This window comes from Diabrotica virgifera, chromosome 2 (genome assembly GCF_917563875.1).
Source record: "Diabrotica virgifera virgifera chromosome 2, PGI_DIABVI_V3a".
Lineage (NCBI taxonomy): Eukaryota > Metazoa > Arthropoda > Insecta > Coleoptera > Chrysomelidae > Diabrotica > Diabrotica virgifera.
In genome coordinates, this window is record NC_065444.1 from 29,556,897 (window position 1) to 29,575,253 (window position 18,357).

General features: G+C 32.4%; 1 protein-coding gene and 1 long non-coding RNA gene across 6 annotated transcripts in view; one reads left to right on the forward strand and one right to left on the reverse strand.

The window, feature by feature from the left end:
• The window catches only part of LOC126879472 (diacylglycerol lipase-alpha), a 142,094-nt gene that overhangs the window by 54,518 nt on the left and 69,219 nt on the right, over positions 1-18,357 (reverse strand). For all 5 annotated transcript variants that reach the window (XM_050642497.1, XM_050642500.1, XM_050642499.1 and 2 more), the window contains exons 10-11: positions 16,460-16,695; positions 10,904-11,133 (exon numbers count right to left, since the gene is read on the reverse strand). In XM_050642497.1, the coding sequence (XP_050498454.1) occupies positions 10,904-11,133; positions 16,460-16,695 (466 nt within the window). The remainder of the gene's footprint in view (positions 1-10,903; positions 11,134-16,459; positions 16,696-18,357) is intronic.
• The window catches only part of LOC126879473 (uncharacterized), a 62,999-nt gene that overhangs the window by 22,192 nt on the left and 22,450 nt on the right, over positions 1-18,357 (forward strand). Inside the window, exon 2 of the long non-coding RNA XR_007696069.1 lies at positions 451-611. This is a non-coding gene — a long non-coding RNA (uncharacterized LOC126879473). The remainder of the gene's footprint in view (positions 1-450; positions 612-18,357) is intronic.

An 18,357-nucleotide genomic window follows, 5' to 3' on the forward strand; every position in this document is an offset into this window, starting at 1 on the left:
AACCTTTAGTAACAAGTTTTAGCAAGGTTGTACTTTTTATGCTCACCCATATTTAACTCAAGATATTACTTTCATTTTCAAAAATATCGCTAAAACCAAATTAACATTCGATAAAGGACTGTATTTTTAACAATAAATAATTTTTGAAACATTTTTAAACACTTAATAAATATGTTACAAGGGAATACGCATTAGGTGGACATTTTTTACCCACCCTTGGGCGTTTAAGGGTTAATCCAGCTCACGTGGGTAACTCCAATCTGACAACCAGGGTTACCAACCACTTTAGAGGTTGAATAGACAAATTCTATATGTGAATTAATTAAGGTTTGCTTCTCTTTTTTTTGGTTCTAACCTAAATTTAATGTTGTATCGCTTCAATTTTATATTTTTCTCATGCAATAAATATAAGGCCGCATTTTAATGATTATACTGATACAACATTTGTAGATCATACCATTTGAAAAGAGATAAGGGATAGAATAAACAGATATTTTGGCGATACTGGAAATAACTGTACTTAATAAGTACAGGAATAACTTGGACGATTTTATGAAACATGCTGGAATAAGATGGATGTCAACATTGGCTAAAGACCACTAAAAAATAAGGTACGATATATAGTTAATTATCTTATAAATTATTATTAATTTAATAATAATTAAGAGTATAATTATAAAAAATATCTCTGTGTAGAATTAAATTACGGTGAATTTTAATTCGCGTGTTTTTGATTTAAAGTTAAAATCTTCGGAGCAATAATTGAAAAAAGGCACGATTTCGGAACGCTAATTTGTTAATAAACAAAATAGCACACTTTCTGCTTATATACTCACGGACAAAAATATTGCAAATGCATGTGAAATGAAATTTTTTCTGCTGCTATCTTTAGCCCCCCAGTATCATAGGAATAGGATTTATTTTCCAAATGTGATGTTTTAAAGTGTCATATAAACGCTATAATCGGATTTAAATCTGATCTGGACTATATTCTGGCCAATATAATTTTTAAATTGAATCTCATCAAGGTAGGTATTCACTGTTCTAGCGACATAAAGATGTGCATTCGCATCAATATGTCATATCCGAAGTGGCTTGCAAATGGCAAAACATCTCCTAAAATGTTTTCAATGTACATGTCATTAGGCATTCGCCTAATCACCTCAAGGTGTTCGGTATGTCCTTTCAAAGCAATACCGCCCCTTAGCACTATGCCGCTACCACCAAAACTAACGCTCTGTATGAGGTTACAACTGACATACTGTTCACCAACTCTTCTGTGGACGAAGTTTTGTCAATCCTGCTTCCATATGATGAACGGTATGCCAGATGTAACCTCATACAGAGTGTTAATTTTGGTGGTATCGGCATAGTGGTATGGAGTGGTATTTCTTGGACAGAGGTACCGAACTTGTGGAGGTGATTGGGTGAATGACAGCTGATATGTACATTAAAAACATTTTAGAAGATCATATTTTGGTATTTGCCAGCCAGATCGGTTAACAAATTCGTGTAACTAATGCATCACAACGGACGTCTTTATGTCGGTAGAATAGTGAATACTTACCTTGATAAGATTTCATTTAAAAATTATATTGGCCCCCATATAGCCCATATCAAATTTAAATCTGATTATACCATTTATATGATACTTTAAAACATCGCACTCGGAAAAGAAATCGTCTTTCTGTGACAGTGGGACAGCACAAAAAATTTCATTTCAAACGTTAATTTCAAAATATGTAATATTTTTGTCCGTGAGTGTATACGCAATCTTAAGATTTGATTCTAGCAATAAAATAACTGCTAAAAACTTTTCCCAAAAATGGCCTTCTTTCGATCATTTGCTCAAACTAATATAATAATTTAGATTAACTTTAATACTCTATAGGCACCAAAAACAGGTTTATTTGATAACGGCATATATTTATTGGCATTTTCATTATCGGTGTAGCTTCTCTTGCAGATATTACTCAGTCTATCAACGCAAAATGTAGAGTCAAGGACCTATTTTAGATAATATATTTTAAAAGAAAACATTTAAAAATATCAAGGAATAACAAAACTATATTATTGATCGGCTAGGCCCGTGTCTAAACGTTCTGCTAGGTTCTACCACTTCACACAACATCACAACTACACAAAGTACTCAATTCATATCCAGGGGCCATCGTGAGCTTCTTTACATGCAGTTATACTTGCTATATAAAATTTATTCTTCTTGAATAACGTACAAAATTTATTTATTTTTAAAACTTTCTCTACAAATAACAAAAAGTATAACAGTTTTTAGAGTGATAAAAAGTCATTTTATAAACACTGAAAACGTGTGTCTTCTACGTTTTATATTAGTATGTAATAAAGAATATTCAGAATATTATGTATTTAAAAAAGGTTGTATTCTTTTTCTCATGATCATCTTTCAGTGCGTCACAGTTTTTCGATTTCTTTCTAAAGCATTAAATTGTATGTGACAGAAAAAAAGGCACGTCGGTGATTACTTCTAGTTCTGTGATTATTCTAGTTGTCGATAGATGGCGCCATAATTAAAAAAATATTTTTTTTTAATTAGATAATAATATTACAAATATAATCTGTATAATTTATAAGACTATACAAATCAAAGAAAATACCATTTTATAAATGCAAGAAACACATTTGATTTGTTTTTATTCTAAATTGAAAATAAAATGTGACAACTGTCAGATTTAACTAAAATGTCATGTTAGAATAAATGTCATAAATGTGTATTATCACGGACTTACCCTTTTTCCTATCATTTGTGACGCACTGAAAAATGATCATGAAAAGGACAATATATACAATTAACAACAAACCAACAATGCTGAAAATTGCGACGACTTTGGAATATATGTAGAATAGCCTAGTAAAATCCACATTATGTTGATTAACTCATAAGTAATTATGTAGAATTTTAGGATTTCAACGATAGGACTTAAGCAAATAGAAAGCAAATCAATGAAATTTACATAATTTTTTTTATCGCTATAAATAGAACAGAATAGTTCAAACCAAGCGGGTTACCTCCTCGGCACTTGAAAAACAAAAATATAAGCTAACAATTCCATCAAAAACCTTGGATATTGGACGGAAACGAACTTAGCAAGGAAAACGGACAATGAATAAAGGGTGTTGGAATATACAGAGTATATAATAATAAACAATAAATACCAAGAAAGTTTTAAGGAACTAAACAATGGACATATCGGTACTAACTAAAATAAAAAAAGGGTCAGCGAAACGAAATAATAGAAGCATATGTTTATTACTACAGCGGAGTAAATACCGACCAAAGAGCAAAAAGGGGAGTATCTATAGTATAATACGAAAAAAATATAATCGATATGTCAAAGATTAGACGGCTATAAATGAAAGCATAACATTGTCTACGTCTACATGATAAAACAGCTGGAAGGAGAATTAGGAAGCTGGGGTTGGGAAATAAATTGATAAAATGCAATACATAGAAAAACCGCAGAAGACATGGAGATATATCCGAAGAAAGGATATTATAACGGACACATAAAAACAGCAATGGAAAAAAGAGACCTCACTAAAGAAGAAATTGACAAGAAAAAATGCGATTAGCATGTAGAAAACGGCAAACAGAATATGCTGTGAAAAGATAGGGTTAAGCAAGTAGTAAGAAAAAGAATCAACATATTATGCCGGCATCACACTTCGCTATGTGTTATTTGTCATGCGCCTTATTCGGCTGCATAAGGCGAAGTGTGGAGGGTTCATTCGTCTATGCGCACGCATAACGTACAAGCACGAATAGCAAATACACCTATCCGTCCAATTGTCGGTTTTTAATACACTTCAAACGACAAACATTTGGGCGCATACAGCGTAGCCGCATAACACATAGCACATAGCGAAGTATGGTGCCGGCATTACAGAAAATGTTCATAAGAAAATTTATTAGCGCCGAAACATTTGCTGAGATTTATCAATATTAGAAATCAAAAATTTTCAGTGTTGTATTTACTACTGAAACTTTCACATACCTTCATTCAACATCTAAATTATAGTGATATGGGTAGTGATGTTGATTATAGTTACTTTCGAGTATTCGTTACAAATCGTTACTTTTGTATAAAGTAATCATTTACAGTATTCGTTACTTTGATTACTATGATTACTTTTGTATTTGAGTACCGGTAATCATAACGAGAATCGTATTTCTCAGTAGGTAGGTATTTTGTATAAAGTAATCATTTACAGTATTCGTTACTTTGATTACTATGATTACTTTCTTCTTCTGGATGACGACAATGTCTCACAACTAACAAACATTTATAACCATATATACGAGACTGGCATGATACCACAGATATGGTTAGAGTCTACATTTATTCCACTCCCAAAAAAACCTAATACATCATCATGTAAAGACTTTGGACTAATTAGTCTCATGAGCCACTCTCTCAAGCTACTTCTTCAGATAATTCTTAATAGAATCAAGCAGAAATGTGAAGAGACAATGGGAAACAAACAATTCGGTTTCAGAGAAGGATTGGGAACAAGGGAAGCTTTGTTCTCAATGTTAACATTACTTCAACGATTATGGGAAGTACAGAAACCAATTTACGTCTGCTTTATAGATTTTGAGAAGGCGTTTGATAGAGTTCAACATGATAGGTTGTTTGAATATCTAGAAATGATTGGAATAGATGATAAAGATCTGAGACTTTTACAACATCTATATTGGAATCAAGAAGCTTCTATTCTGGTAGACGGCAAAGAAACAAACAAAATTTGCATTCAAAGAGGTGTCAGACAGGGTTGTGTGTTATCCCCAACTTTGTTTAACGTATACTCAGAAATAATTTTTAATGAAGCCTTGGAAGGACAATGTGGAGTTCGAATCGGGGGAGAAACTATTAACAACATCAGATATGCAGACGACACCGCGATCATGGCTGAAAATATCGAAGATCTTCAATTCCTTTCAGATCGAGTCACTAGAGAATGCTCCAATAACGGACTTAACATAAATGCAACAAAGACAAAGTTACTTGTAGTTAGTAAACAAGACGTCAGCCCTATGCAACTATTTGTCAATGATGAATCAATAACAAAAGTTAACCATTTTAAATACCTAGGATGTTGGATAAACGAGACACTAAATCCGGATGAAGAAATTAAAACTCCTATAGAAATTGCAAGAGGAGCATTTATGAAACTTAGATCTATTCTGAGCAACTCTCAGCTGAACTTACAACTAAGAATCAAGTTCCTAAAATGAAACCTGGATCATGAAGGTTAACATGATGAACAAATTAGAAGCCTTTGAGATGTGGTCGTATCGTAGAATGCTCAGAATATCTTGGGTTCAACGCATTTCAAACAGAGAAGTCTTAAACAGAGTAGGTCAAGGCGAAGGTGACTTACTGAAGATGATAAAAAAGAGAAAACTTGAATATCTGGGGCATATAATGAGAGGTAGCAGATACAGGATGCTGCAGTTAATACTCAATGGAAAGATCGACGGAAAAAGAGGAATTGGTCGAAAGAAATATTCATGGCTCCGAAACCTTCGTCAATGGACTGGCTTATCAGCAGATCAATTGTTACATGCCGCACAAGATCGAGAACGATATCGGCAAATTGTTATGGAAGCTACCTACGCCTAAAAATTTGGGCACGGTACTTAAAGAAGAAAAAGAAGAAGAAGATTACTTTTGTATTTGAGTACTGGTAATCATATCTAGAATCGTATTTCTCAGTAGGTAACTATTTTGTATAGGTATTCCGATATAACAACGATCTTCACCGATCTGTTTAAGGGATAAAAATGATTTGATTACTATGATTACTTTTGTATTTGAGTACCGGTAATCATATCGAGAATCGTATTTCTCAGTAGGTAGGTATTTTGTATAGGTATTCCGATATAATAACGACCTTCACGAAGTACGAAGTAATCAGAGTAATCAAAGTAATCAAAGTAGATACAATAGTCGTTACTCGCTCTGTTACGATTGGTACGAAGTAATCAGAGTAATCAAAGTAGATATAATAGTCGTTACTCGCTCTAATACGATTGGTACGAAGTAATCAGAGTAATCAAAGTAACGATTTGCCTCTCCGTGTAGTAATCGTTACTTTCGGTATTCGTAAGTAACGAGTCCTTTTTAACGAATAGTTACTTTTTCAACATCACTAGATATGGGTAAAGATTGTTTGCAATATTATTTTTTCATCGAGTGAATAGTGAATCTAAATTCGTAAGTGCAGTAACATTTACACAAGGTGCACATCCAAATCTGTGCTGTGTTTAAAAAGGTCGTGTGGCACTTAAGTAGTACCGACAGAAGTGACAAGTTTAATAAAACAAGTTCATTTTCAATTTATTTAATTGAAATATAATAAATTTGGTACGTTTTCATATGCTGTGGGAGATATGTAACTAATAGGTAACCTAGGTTCACAATATTTCAGGACAACGATAAAAAATCTTTTTCAATATATTTCATTCTTAATCATTCGAGCGTTTCGGGATGGTAGTACCGTATCTGCCCTATTTAACGTACTAGGGTTGATGACGTAAAAATACGTGTTGTATTTTCTGTAATTTTTATATATTTGTTGGCCTATAATTTATATCAAACATTTTAGAATTATATTTCTCTACTCATCTTTACTGGAAGCTGTTTTACTGTACTGGACAAAATATGCGTCAAACAAGTTTACATGCGTGACAAAAATAGAAAAAATGAAACTTTTATGTCTATGAAATCTACAAAATACTTAAACATTTAAACAGGGGGATATTTTAAATATAGCGAAAAACATTTGTGATATATTAGTGAAATAAAATTTTTAAGAGTGTGAAATATAACCTAAAACCTAAAAAACAGGATTTTGCACTACGGGAGTGATCGAAGAGGGAAAGCGTGGCTTGATTTTACTTTATATTTTATTTTGTTTTATTTTATATTTCATGATATTTTATTTTATTAAGAAACACGCATGAAACTGTAATCTCAAATGCAAAAGAATAATTAAGTCTCATTTTTTCCATTTATCATGCATAGGGACGGTTTATTAGTAATTGTGTTAGTACCATTACCTCCATCTTTTTTCATACTTTTGTCTGAAATTGTTAATATGTTTGTGTTAGTGATTATTTTGAATACTCGTGCGTTTTATGTACATATGTTTTATAAAAACATTTGACGTTTATTAATAATAAATATTATCTGTGATAATGTAAAGGATTTAACTGGAGGAAGCATTATGAGAAAGTTGCCTTGCCCTTTAGACAAACCCTAATCCAGCACCTCTACACGGACTTAACAACTCATTAATTAATTTTGGCGAATGCTCTGTAATGAACTCTTCCCTGTCTTTCCGGTGAAGTCCTGGTGAATTCCTCCACCGTTTTAATGCCTTTGCAACGCCGCAGATGTGTTCCGGTCCAATGAATGGCATTAATGATCCTTGTTTGGTCATTTCATCTGCTTGTTTGGCCATTTCATCTGCTTGTTTGGCTATTTCATCTGCTTGTTTGGCCATTTCATATGCTTTTTCATTGCCCTTATTGAGTAAATGGTAATTGGAGATGGTAATTGAACGGTACATTCTTTTCTTTCCTTCTATTTCTTTCATGCAGCCGTAATTTCCACCTGGAAAATTGCGACATCCTTGGATTGACTTACCGGGAAATGTATTTCTTGCTTTATCCTTACTATACCGGCTCCTACACCCTATAATGTTTTTTAGGTAGATATCACATAACGTTTTTATGTGAAGTCTGCTCTAAGACTTTTATATACAGGGTGGGGCATTAGTGTGACAAAGTCCAATTACCCGTTTGTCGTAAGAAATACGAAAAAAAGTTATTAACATCAAAGTTAGGGCATGGATAGGACCATAATTTAAAAATATTTTCAGATATACAGGGTCACCCGTATTGACAGGGTGACACAAACTTATGTTTTTTTTTAAATATAACAACCTGCATATTTTTACATTTTTGGATTCTCCTCGATGTCTTCTTTCTCCAAATTAGGGTTTTGTAATATTATACGAGGTAGTTTAAAAGATAATTACGTTTTATTGTTAATTTCGTAGCAATATTCACACCCTGTAGAATTGTTGTGATTTGACATCAGAGTCTCTATTTATGGTCAAACGATTTTTAATATAGTCTACTATTGTTAAACATTAATAATATAGCGAAAAGTTTAATATTAATATACAAGGTTGGTCAAAACTCGGAATTAATATTTTCTGAGTTTTCTTAAATGGAACACCCTATATTTTAGTATTCTAATGAAATGATATTTTATGGTACTTTTTTATTTCTTAAGCATTCCCTATTGTACCTAAGTACTTTAATTTTTTATTTATTCGTGATTATATAATCCAAACATTAATTGCAACAAAAATTACGTGAAATTTCATTAGGTGGCTGTGCAAATATTCAATCAAAAATAATTTTTCAATAAAAAGTAGATACTAATCTGGACTGATCCTTAATTTATTAATTTTGGATGAGATATCCAAATACCTACGTAGTTAAGATTGTTGGTGCGTAAAATATTAATAAAACCATACAAGATTCTACCTATACTTCGTCTAATTTACTAACCGTTGCACGTCATCCGCGTCATAGCCTGTGACGTCACATGGTACCAACACGAAATATTTAGGCGGTAGGTGTGTTCATTTTTAGAATCATTTTGCCTAGTACACTGAAATTACAGCCACTAGACATATTTTATTCTATACGCGTAGAAATAATATTTGACGATTTCTATTAATGTTAACCTAACGAAATACACAATAATATGTTTCATTTAATTTGTATAAATGGATTATAAAGCGTTTTTATGAAGCAGATTTGTTCGGAACACACTGTAACTGTAATCGAACGAAGGTGACATTTTAGAATAAATTGGTAACATTTATTTGACAGTTGCGGTGATAACACTTCATATTTGTTTATATTCTTTACTATAAACATGTGTTTTATTATATTTACTGTTTTTATTATTTACTTTACTATAAAAAGATCCTCTACTATAAAAATATAAATTTCACCTAATTTTATCACGACTTGGAATAATCGAGGTATCTGACAACTTTTTTAGTTGTTATTGTAGACAAATACAAAGAAACCTACCGGCTTCATGCCAAGAGTTCGGAGCCGTTTTTTAATTATTAACAATGCAGTGCAAAAACGCTTGCTGTGCAAATCTTAAAAGATTGTAACTTAATTCTTGTTCTCTATTTTAAGTTTTTACTTATTTACATTGAATATTAATTTATTTTGTTGTATAATCCACGTTTACAATAAGTATGTGATATATTTGATTTAAAATGGATTCAGGATTTTTTTATACTTTGGCAACTATGTCAACTTAGATATCTGGCGTAGATAATGACGTGCAACGGTAAGTAAATTAGATGGACTGTAGTTGGCTATGACAATAAATTTGCTAAAACAGTTGACATTATACGATTTTAATAGTTCCAGTTGCTTTGTTGCCCTTACTAATACGAATTTTTCAAATGAGTAACTGAGGATCTGCATATTGGGAAGAACGTTCTTATAATCTAACTATCTAGACCTAGACTGTTGAAAGCGTTTTAGTGTACTTTCAAAAGTTTCTCTTCTTGGTTTTCGTGTATCAGGGAATTGCTGATGAAAAATTCTTATTGCTAGTAGCACATTTTTGTTATACTCTCGTAGCACAAAAACCTTTTAGTCAGTTACTCATCAGTTACTTATTAAAAAATTAATATTAGTAATGGTAACAAAGCAACTGGAACTATAAAAATAGTATAATGTCAAATGTTTTAGCCAATTTATTGTCATAGCCAACTAGGTGGAATCTTGCATGTTTTTATTCATATTTTACGCACCAACAAGCTTAACTACGTAGGTATTTGGATATCTCATCCAATATTAATAAATTAAGGATCAGGCTAGATTAATATCTACTTTTTTTTGAAAAATTATTTTTGATTGAATATTTGCACAGACACCTAATAAAATTTCACGTAATTTTTGTTGCAATTAATGTTTGGATTAAATAATCACGAATAACTCAAAAATTAAAGCACTTAGGTATAGGGAATGCTTAAGAAATAAAAAAGTACCTTAAAATATCATTTCAATAGAATACTAAAATACAGGGTGTTCCATTTAAGAAAACTCAAAAAATACTCATTCCGAGCTTTGACCAACCCTGTATATTAATATTAAATTTTTCGCTATATTATTAATGTTTGACAATAATAGACTATAATAAAAATCGTTTGACCATAAATAGAAACTTCGATGTCAAATCACTACAATTCTACAGGGTGTTAATATTGTTACGAAATTAACAATAAAACGTAATTATCTTTTAAACTACCTCGCATAATATTACAAAACCCTATATTTTGAGAAAGAAGACATCGAGGAGAATCCAAAAATGTAAAAATATACAGGGTGTTCCATTTAAATAAACATAAGCTTGTGTCACCCTGTCAATAGGGGTGACCCTGTATATCTGAAAATATTTTTAAATTATGGTCCTATCCATGCCCTAACTTTTATGTAAATAACTATTTTTCGTATCTCTTACGACAAACGAGTAATTGGACTTTGTCACACTAATGCCCCACCCTGTATTTTTCACTTTAACTTTTCTGCAGTTTCTAAGTTATCGTGCTGCATAGCATTTTTATTATTAACAATATTAAATTAAATGATACAAGATCAAGTAACAACCTCACAATATCTTCTTCCATCATAACCATATATATTACTGTAGATATGATTTTACCGAGATTATACATTTGAGATGGATAATAATAAACTTCAAACATTTTTATAAAAATTACTACGATACAAAATATCTATTAAATATCCACTTACTGCCCAGACGTAGGATGATGCCTGACGATGTGAATAACTCGTCCAGGTGGAAATAAAGGCTGGTGACTAGTAAGTGCTATTGTACTATCCGACGGGTGCAAACCTAAACATCGTGCATTTTCTTTACTCCTCATATATTCCGTTACATCTTTTTCTCCTGTTGATAATTCGACAGCTGATGTTGGTTGCGAACATCCACAACAGAGCACGCTGCATGAAATGGTCTTCCACTGAAAAAGATGGACTAAAATGTAATTCCGTTAAAGGAACAAGAAAAACCTAAATAGAGGATAACCACAAGTATAGAAAACAAATCATAAAATTTTTCAAATATATGAATCAATCTTAATAGACGGAGAGGCAGCGCTGAAAAATCTATTTGAATTTACTAAAGCTAGATTTTTCACAGTTGATTACTGTGAGTGTGTAGAGAAACATACTGCGGTCGGTCAAACGAAACATAGAAAAGGGGTTATTGAGAGGGTATCAAAATTGCTTTCCTACAAAGGTAATTATTTCCATTTACTAAGGCTGAAAATCAGTACAAACATTCTAGATTAAATATAAATAAAAGTTATTATGGTCGGTCAGCTGTATGACGGGACAGAGCCGGTCGGTCGGCCCCAATAGTCGATTGAGGAAATGAAGCATTTTGGCTCGCAATGTTTTCGTCCAGCATGGATTTACTTGAAATTTTCACAGAAGGTAGGAAATAGTCCAAGGATCATTTTCTATATCATGCCGCTATCAAACGCTAAAACCTTGGGGGTGGTTGCTACTCCATCTCGGAGGTGGGAATTTTTTATTACATTTTAACCACGTAATTCGATGGAAAAAGTGATTCTAAGAAAAAAATGTTTTTTACATTTTCTTCGTCAAACTAATATTTTTCGAGTTATTCGCGCTTGAAAATAATAGTTTTTCGACGAAAAAATCGACTTTTTTAGAGGGTTTTTAAAAATACCTCGAAAAATATTCATTTAATAAAAAAACTGTAGATATAAAAATTGTATCTTTTAGTAAAACAAACCAAATTCTTTTCCAATAATATCTTTAAGACCAATACAAACCGAGATACGGCCTGTTAAAGGTTAGCTTTTTTCGTCAAATGCATAATTTGAAATATTAAAAGCCTCGACACCGTAAGGTACAAGAGGACGGCTTAAGTAAGTAAGTAAAAAAGCCAAATAATGGAAAAATTTGCGTTTTTCGAGGAAAACTTAAACAATCTTTTTTCAAGTATACAATTAGACCTTTCAAAAAAATAATAAAAAGTTTCTAGTATGAAAATTAAGCGACTTATAATCAAAAAAATGTCTGTACCTGCTTTTCTTACGAAAAAATCAGTGAAAACAACCCCCTAACTACCTTCCTAATTCAAAATTGGTCTTCATCTTTCTGTAGTTCCTTTTATATTTATATTATCAATACACTCAAGGAGTTTGACCTATTTAAAATGCCTAATTTTGGAAAAATATTATATCTCACTGTGTACTGATTTTCAGCCTTAGTAAATGGATTTAATTACCTTCGTAGGAAAGCAACTTTGATACCCTTTCAGTAATGAGACCCCTCAAAAATGATTTTGTAGGATTTTTAAGGAGCTATAAGACTGTGTAAATTAAATTCCGTAAGATGCCTTAGATTTTAATTGAGGCGGGTTTAAAGGGCTCGAATAAGGGGGTGTTTGCTGGTAAATAGAGGTTTTAAACAGCTGGCTAATCTAGCTAACTATTCACTGTAATGAAAATCTATGCACAGGGTAATTTTAGTCATTAAAAAGCTACAATTTAGTAGTATATAATTTGTTTCATATCTTCAGTATTTTCGGAGATATTTTGAAGTAAAAGGTGAAAAATACCAAATTGCAAAATATCAATTTTTCTTTAAGCTCCAATTTTTCCAAAATTAGGCATTTTAAATAGGTCAAACTCCTTGAGCGTATTGATAATATAAATATAAAAGGAACTAAAAAAAGGTGAAGACCAATTTTGAATTAGGAAGGTAGTTAGAGGGTTGTTTTCACTGATTTTTTCGTAGAGAAAAGCAGGTACCGACATTTTTTTGTAAGTCGCTTAATTTTCATGCTAGAAACTTTTTATTATTTTTTTTGAAAGGTCTAATTATATGCTTGAAAAAAGATTATTATTTAAGTTTTCCTCGAAAAATGCAAATTTTTCCAATTATTTGGCTTTGAATATTTCAAATTGTGCATTTGAAGAAAAAAGCTAACCTTTAACATGCCGTATCTCGGTTTGTATTGGTCTTAAAGATATTATAGGAAAAGAATTTGGTTTGTGTTACTAAAAGATAGAATTTCGATATCTACAGTTTTTTTGATGAAATACATATTTTTCGAGGTATTCTCAAAAAACCCTCTAAAAAAGTTATTTTCAAGCGCGAATAACTCGGAAGAATATTAGTTTTACGAAGAAAATGTAAAAAACATTTTTTTCTTTAGAATCACTTTTTCCATCGAATTACATGGTTAAAATGTAATAAAAAATTCCCACCCCGAGATGGGGTGGCAACCACCCCCAAGGTTATAGCGTATGATATCGGCATGATATATAAAATGATCCTTGGACTATTCCCTACCTTCTGTGAAAATTTCAAGTAAATCCATGCTAGACGAAAAAATTGCGAGCCAAAATGCTTCATTTCCTCAATCGACTATTGGGGCCGACCGACCAGCTCTGTCCCGTCATACAGCTGACCGACTATAATAATTTTTATTTATATTTAATTTAGAATGTGTGTACTGATTTTCAGCCTTAGTAAATGGAAATAATTACCTTCGTAGGAAAGCAACTTTGATACCCTCTCAGTAACCCCTGTTCTACGTTTCGCTTGACCGACCGCAGTATGTTTCTCTACACACTCACAGTAATCAACTGTGAAAAATCTAGCTTTAGTAAATTCAAAGAAATTTTTCAGCGCTGTCTCTCGGTCTATAAATACCATATAAAATAGTGTTGTGTTATCTTTTTCGTTCCCACTCAAACATAGGGCATTTACTGTAACTCTCCATTTTTGCCGATCGTGTGATTTTTCTCTGACTTATTTCCAGGTTACGCCGACGTTTTCTGCTTCTTTAATAATTGTTTTCTTCCATGTATTTATCGACCCCCCCCTGATTCCGTTTTCCTGGAGGTTGGAATTCCAATGCTCGTTTTGTTATGTCTATGTCCGGTTTCCGCAGAATATGGCCCAACCATTTCCATCTTATCTTTCTTATTTCTTTATGTTTTGGTTCTTGTTTAGTTTTTTCCATATGGTTGAGTTTGTGATCCGGTTGGGCCAAAATATTCTTATAATTTTTCTTAAGCATTTATCGATGAAGGATTGAATCTATCCAGTGTTATGTTTTGTTATTCTCCAAGTTTGTGATCATTAAATATTTACATTACTATTGAAGATTTTTTACTTTGGTGTCCAGTTTTATCTCATTAGATTTGGCGCACTAGATATGGCGATTGTTAACACATTCTTTAAAAAGAGAGAAACTCAACTTATTACGTACAAAAGTGGACAACATCAATCCCAAATAGACTATTTCATGATAAGGAAAGAAGACATACGTGAATGCAAGGACTGCAAGGTAATAGTTAGTGAGACAGTAAGCCAACAACATAAGCTGCTTGTTCTGGACATCGAAGTAAAAAGTGAAACTAAACCAAAATATCGGAGAGGACCACAAAAAATCAAGTAGTGGATGCTAAAAGATGAGGAAGAAGGTGTATTCAGGGAAAGAATAGTAGAGAAAATATATGTTGGAACATGAAAGGAAGCCCTACTACAATTTGGAGAAAAATGGCCAGTAGTATTAGAGAGGCTGCTATTGAAATACTGGGGAAAACGTCAGGAAAATAGTTTGAGGATAAAGAGACTTGGTGGTGGTCAAACGAAGTTCAAGGAAAAATAAAAGAGAAGGGAAAATTATATAAAAAGTGGCAAGAAACCAGATCCAACACAGATCTTCAAAACTATGTGGTCGCGAAAAAGGAAGCGAAAGTGCATCAACGCACTGTTCTTTTATGCACTTCACTACTTTAATACACAACTTTAACACAGCCATAAATAAGTTCATTTGGAAGAGTTTTTGCTGCCAAGGCTTGTCGATGTATAAAACAATTTATCCCAATCACATCAGCATTTTCTCTATTACTAATAGGGCTTTTCATTCACAGTCATTTGTTTCGAGCTTCTGTCATATTTCGTATAATCCGTGTATATTAATATTAAACACAAGCTCGAAACAAATGACAATCGAAAAAAAGCCCTATTGCAAATAGCCTGAGCGAAAACCAAACATTTAAGGTGCGCCATATGTACATAAACTGATCAGTTTTTGCTAAGAGAGTTCATGTTTGTCAAAAAAAAACTCTCACACTGCTTTCATAACATTAATAGCTTTTCGTGGTCTTCAATCTCCAACTCTGTAGAAAAGAGTAGCTCGTTTGTCATTATTTCGTTGTGAATATACCAAACATAAACAATTAACTGATAACATTGTACTATGTCAGTATTCTCGCCTAGCTGAGTAGCAAAAAATGGCGATTATTTTACTGCATGGTTTTGTCGGTCTTCGGTCATATCATCAATGCGGCGTTTCACAGTGTTGTCAAAAAGACGTATTTGAGATAACTTTTACTTATTTTGCGTTACCAGACACAGTTTAACAAGCGGTTAATTTTGAATTTCAGAAAAATAACTAAATTTAATTTTAATGTTCAACTTGTCTCCCCCCACTGATTTGTCCTCACGCCCCCCAGTTTGGGAACTCCTGGTCTAGAACTATGTTAAAAATAAACGAAAAAAGCACATATCCCTGTCTGACTCCAGTACGTTAAATTCGTCACTGTTGATCCCATTATGTGTCACGCTGTATTTCGCCTAAGTGTACAGTGACTTTATAATGGAAATTATTTTTTGCGAGATGTTATTTACCTCTAAAATTTTCCATATAGCAGCATGAGTTAAACTGTCAAAGACACGCTCGAAATCGACGAAAATTTGATTTCTAGTCATAACTGCCCATAATTCCCATTCATCTATTTCGTATGCTCCCAGTCGAGCTAAAAGGTACGTATTACTTCTACAGTTAACTAATTTTTTATTATAAACAGACAGCTAACATTTAGTTCCAATTAGTCTGGTTCTAAGGTGTAAGTAATACGCAGACGCCATGATTTGGGTAGAGTAGTTATGGTTTCCGATGTAGACACTTGTTAATTAACCTTCTAAGTCTTTCAAGTACAGTTTTGTCTTGATAACTTATAATAGCGGTAATATTTTATATTTTTGTCCGTCTTCGTTTAGTCGTGAAATATGGAAACAAGTATTTGCAATCGAAATCCATTTTCGTACTTTTCGTTTCTCATTATGTGTCCTAGGTAGCTAACTTTTCTGACTTTAATAATAATTTTTAGTAGTTGCCTATCTGTACCTATTCTCCTCAGAACATTTTATTTTGAGCAAAAAGTGGTGATAAAATACACATTGTAGCTGATCTTAACAGATAGCATTTACCATGACAAAAATTACAATACTTACTTTAGGATCAACGCTTCGTTTTATGGCATTAATAAGATCCGTTCTAAGAGTTTCCATTTGATACAGCCCAATCCTCGGAACTACATCTTTACCTACTACCACAGACACAGTAAACTGTTTGGTGTAGTCCACGGCAGGTGTAGATAAGGAACCCCCGGGTGGGGAATAACAAAAACACTGAAGAGTCGGATGTCTTTGCCTCAGCAATATACCTAATATGCTAGCAGTTCCGGCACCTAAAATAACAATGTATTCATATTTTAATAAGAAATAATAGCGATACACGATTTACGTGATGGTTCAGTAAAATTCCCGGATGATTTATGCCCGGTTGCACCAACAGATCTTAAGCTTAAGTCGAGAATATCATAAGAATTAATATAATATAATTATAATATATTACAATAAGAATACCATAATATAATAATGGATATAACTGATAATAAGGTAAGAATCTATAATTATGGTGCAACGTAAGTGATACTCAAGGAGGCCCTATCTATAAGTAGAGCTTAGCTAAGCTGGAGCTTAAGATCTGTTGGTGCAACCAGGCATAAGCCATTTATTTTTAAGCCATTAAATCTGACAACTACCGGCACTCCGTCTTTCTTTAATCTTCCTCTGGATAATCAGTTACGCGAGGGGGTATTTTTCGTTTCTCATTATGTGTCCTAGGTAGCTAACTTTTCTGACTTTAATAATAATTTTTAGTAGTTGCCTATCTGTACCTATTCTCCTCAGAACATTTTATCTAGGATGACTTTAGATTGTTCATGTATGTAATTCATTATGATAAAATGTCACCTGTAATAAAATAAGTCCACTGCTACTCTATCGTAACGAGTTAAAGTAAAAAGAGGCTTTTGCAGCCGGTGTTTAGTGGTGATAAATGTCAAAGTGATAAATTTCGACAAGGAACAGAATCCATTAGATTAGAATCGCTTGAATCTGCGCATTGTGCTATATAGTCCCTTTTGTTTTTGTAAAAAAAAATCGGGAAGACCACCCCCTAATTAGCAACTTAAATGAAATTAATCGTTACCGCTCCACAAATTATTTTACGTATGTTGTGTTTATATGATCTGTAAGTTTCATCGATTTAAAGTGCTTATTTTTGAAAAAATTTGGTTTCAAAGTAAAATTTTTAAAAATTTAAATTTTGAAAAATATGCTTTTTTTCAAAATAACTTAAAAATTGTTAGATACCAAAAATCTCGAAAAACAAAAAAAGTCAGATTTGCTTTTCTGAATATCATGTATTTTTTTGGTTTTCTGTTAGAAAAAAATTGATTGAGATTTGGTGTTTCTAAATTTGCATACATTCGTGATCAGTGACTCGTTCAACCTCTTTTAATTACAGCCCATTCAATAATAAGGACTTTGAACCGATGAAACTTACAGAGCATATAAACAATATACACACGAGTCAAGAAACTTGTGAAGTCGTAACGATTAAGTTCATTTAAGATACTAATTTGGGGGTGATTTTCTCGATTTTTTTACAAAAACCAAAAGAGACTAACTTTATTTTGAGCGTAACTTGTTTAATTTTGATGTTAGAATTTTTTTTATAAAACAAAAATGAATCTTTTTTTAAACACTTTAAATAAGTTGTAATGAGTTTTCCCCGAAATGTGCTTCATTTTTGGTTATTTCACGTTAAAGTATTCCATTTGGAATTTGACGAATATGAACTTATTTTTCATTAGCTATAACTCTGCTTGTGCTAGGTGTAGAGACGTGATATATACACCATTTTTTAAAATTTTTTCCAGGCTATATTTTTGCTAAGAATGTTTTTTCGACAAAATACTTACTATTTGAGTTATTTGCGAAAAACCGTCTAAAAGCGTGGTTATTTTGTTGAAAAAATGAACATATTCACTGCCAAATAACTC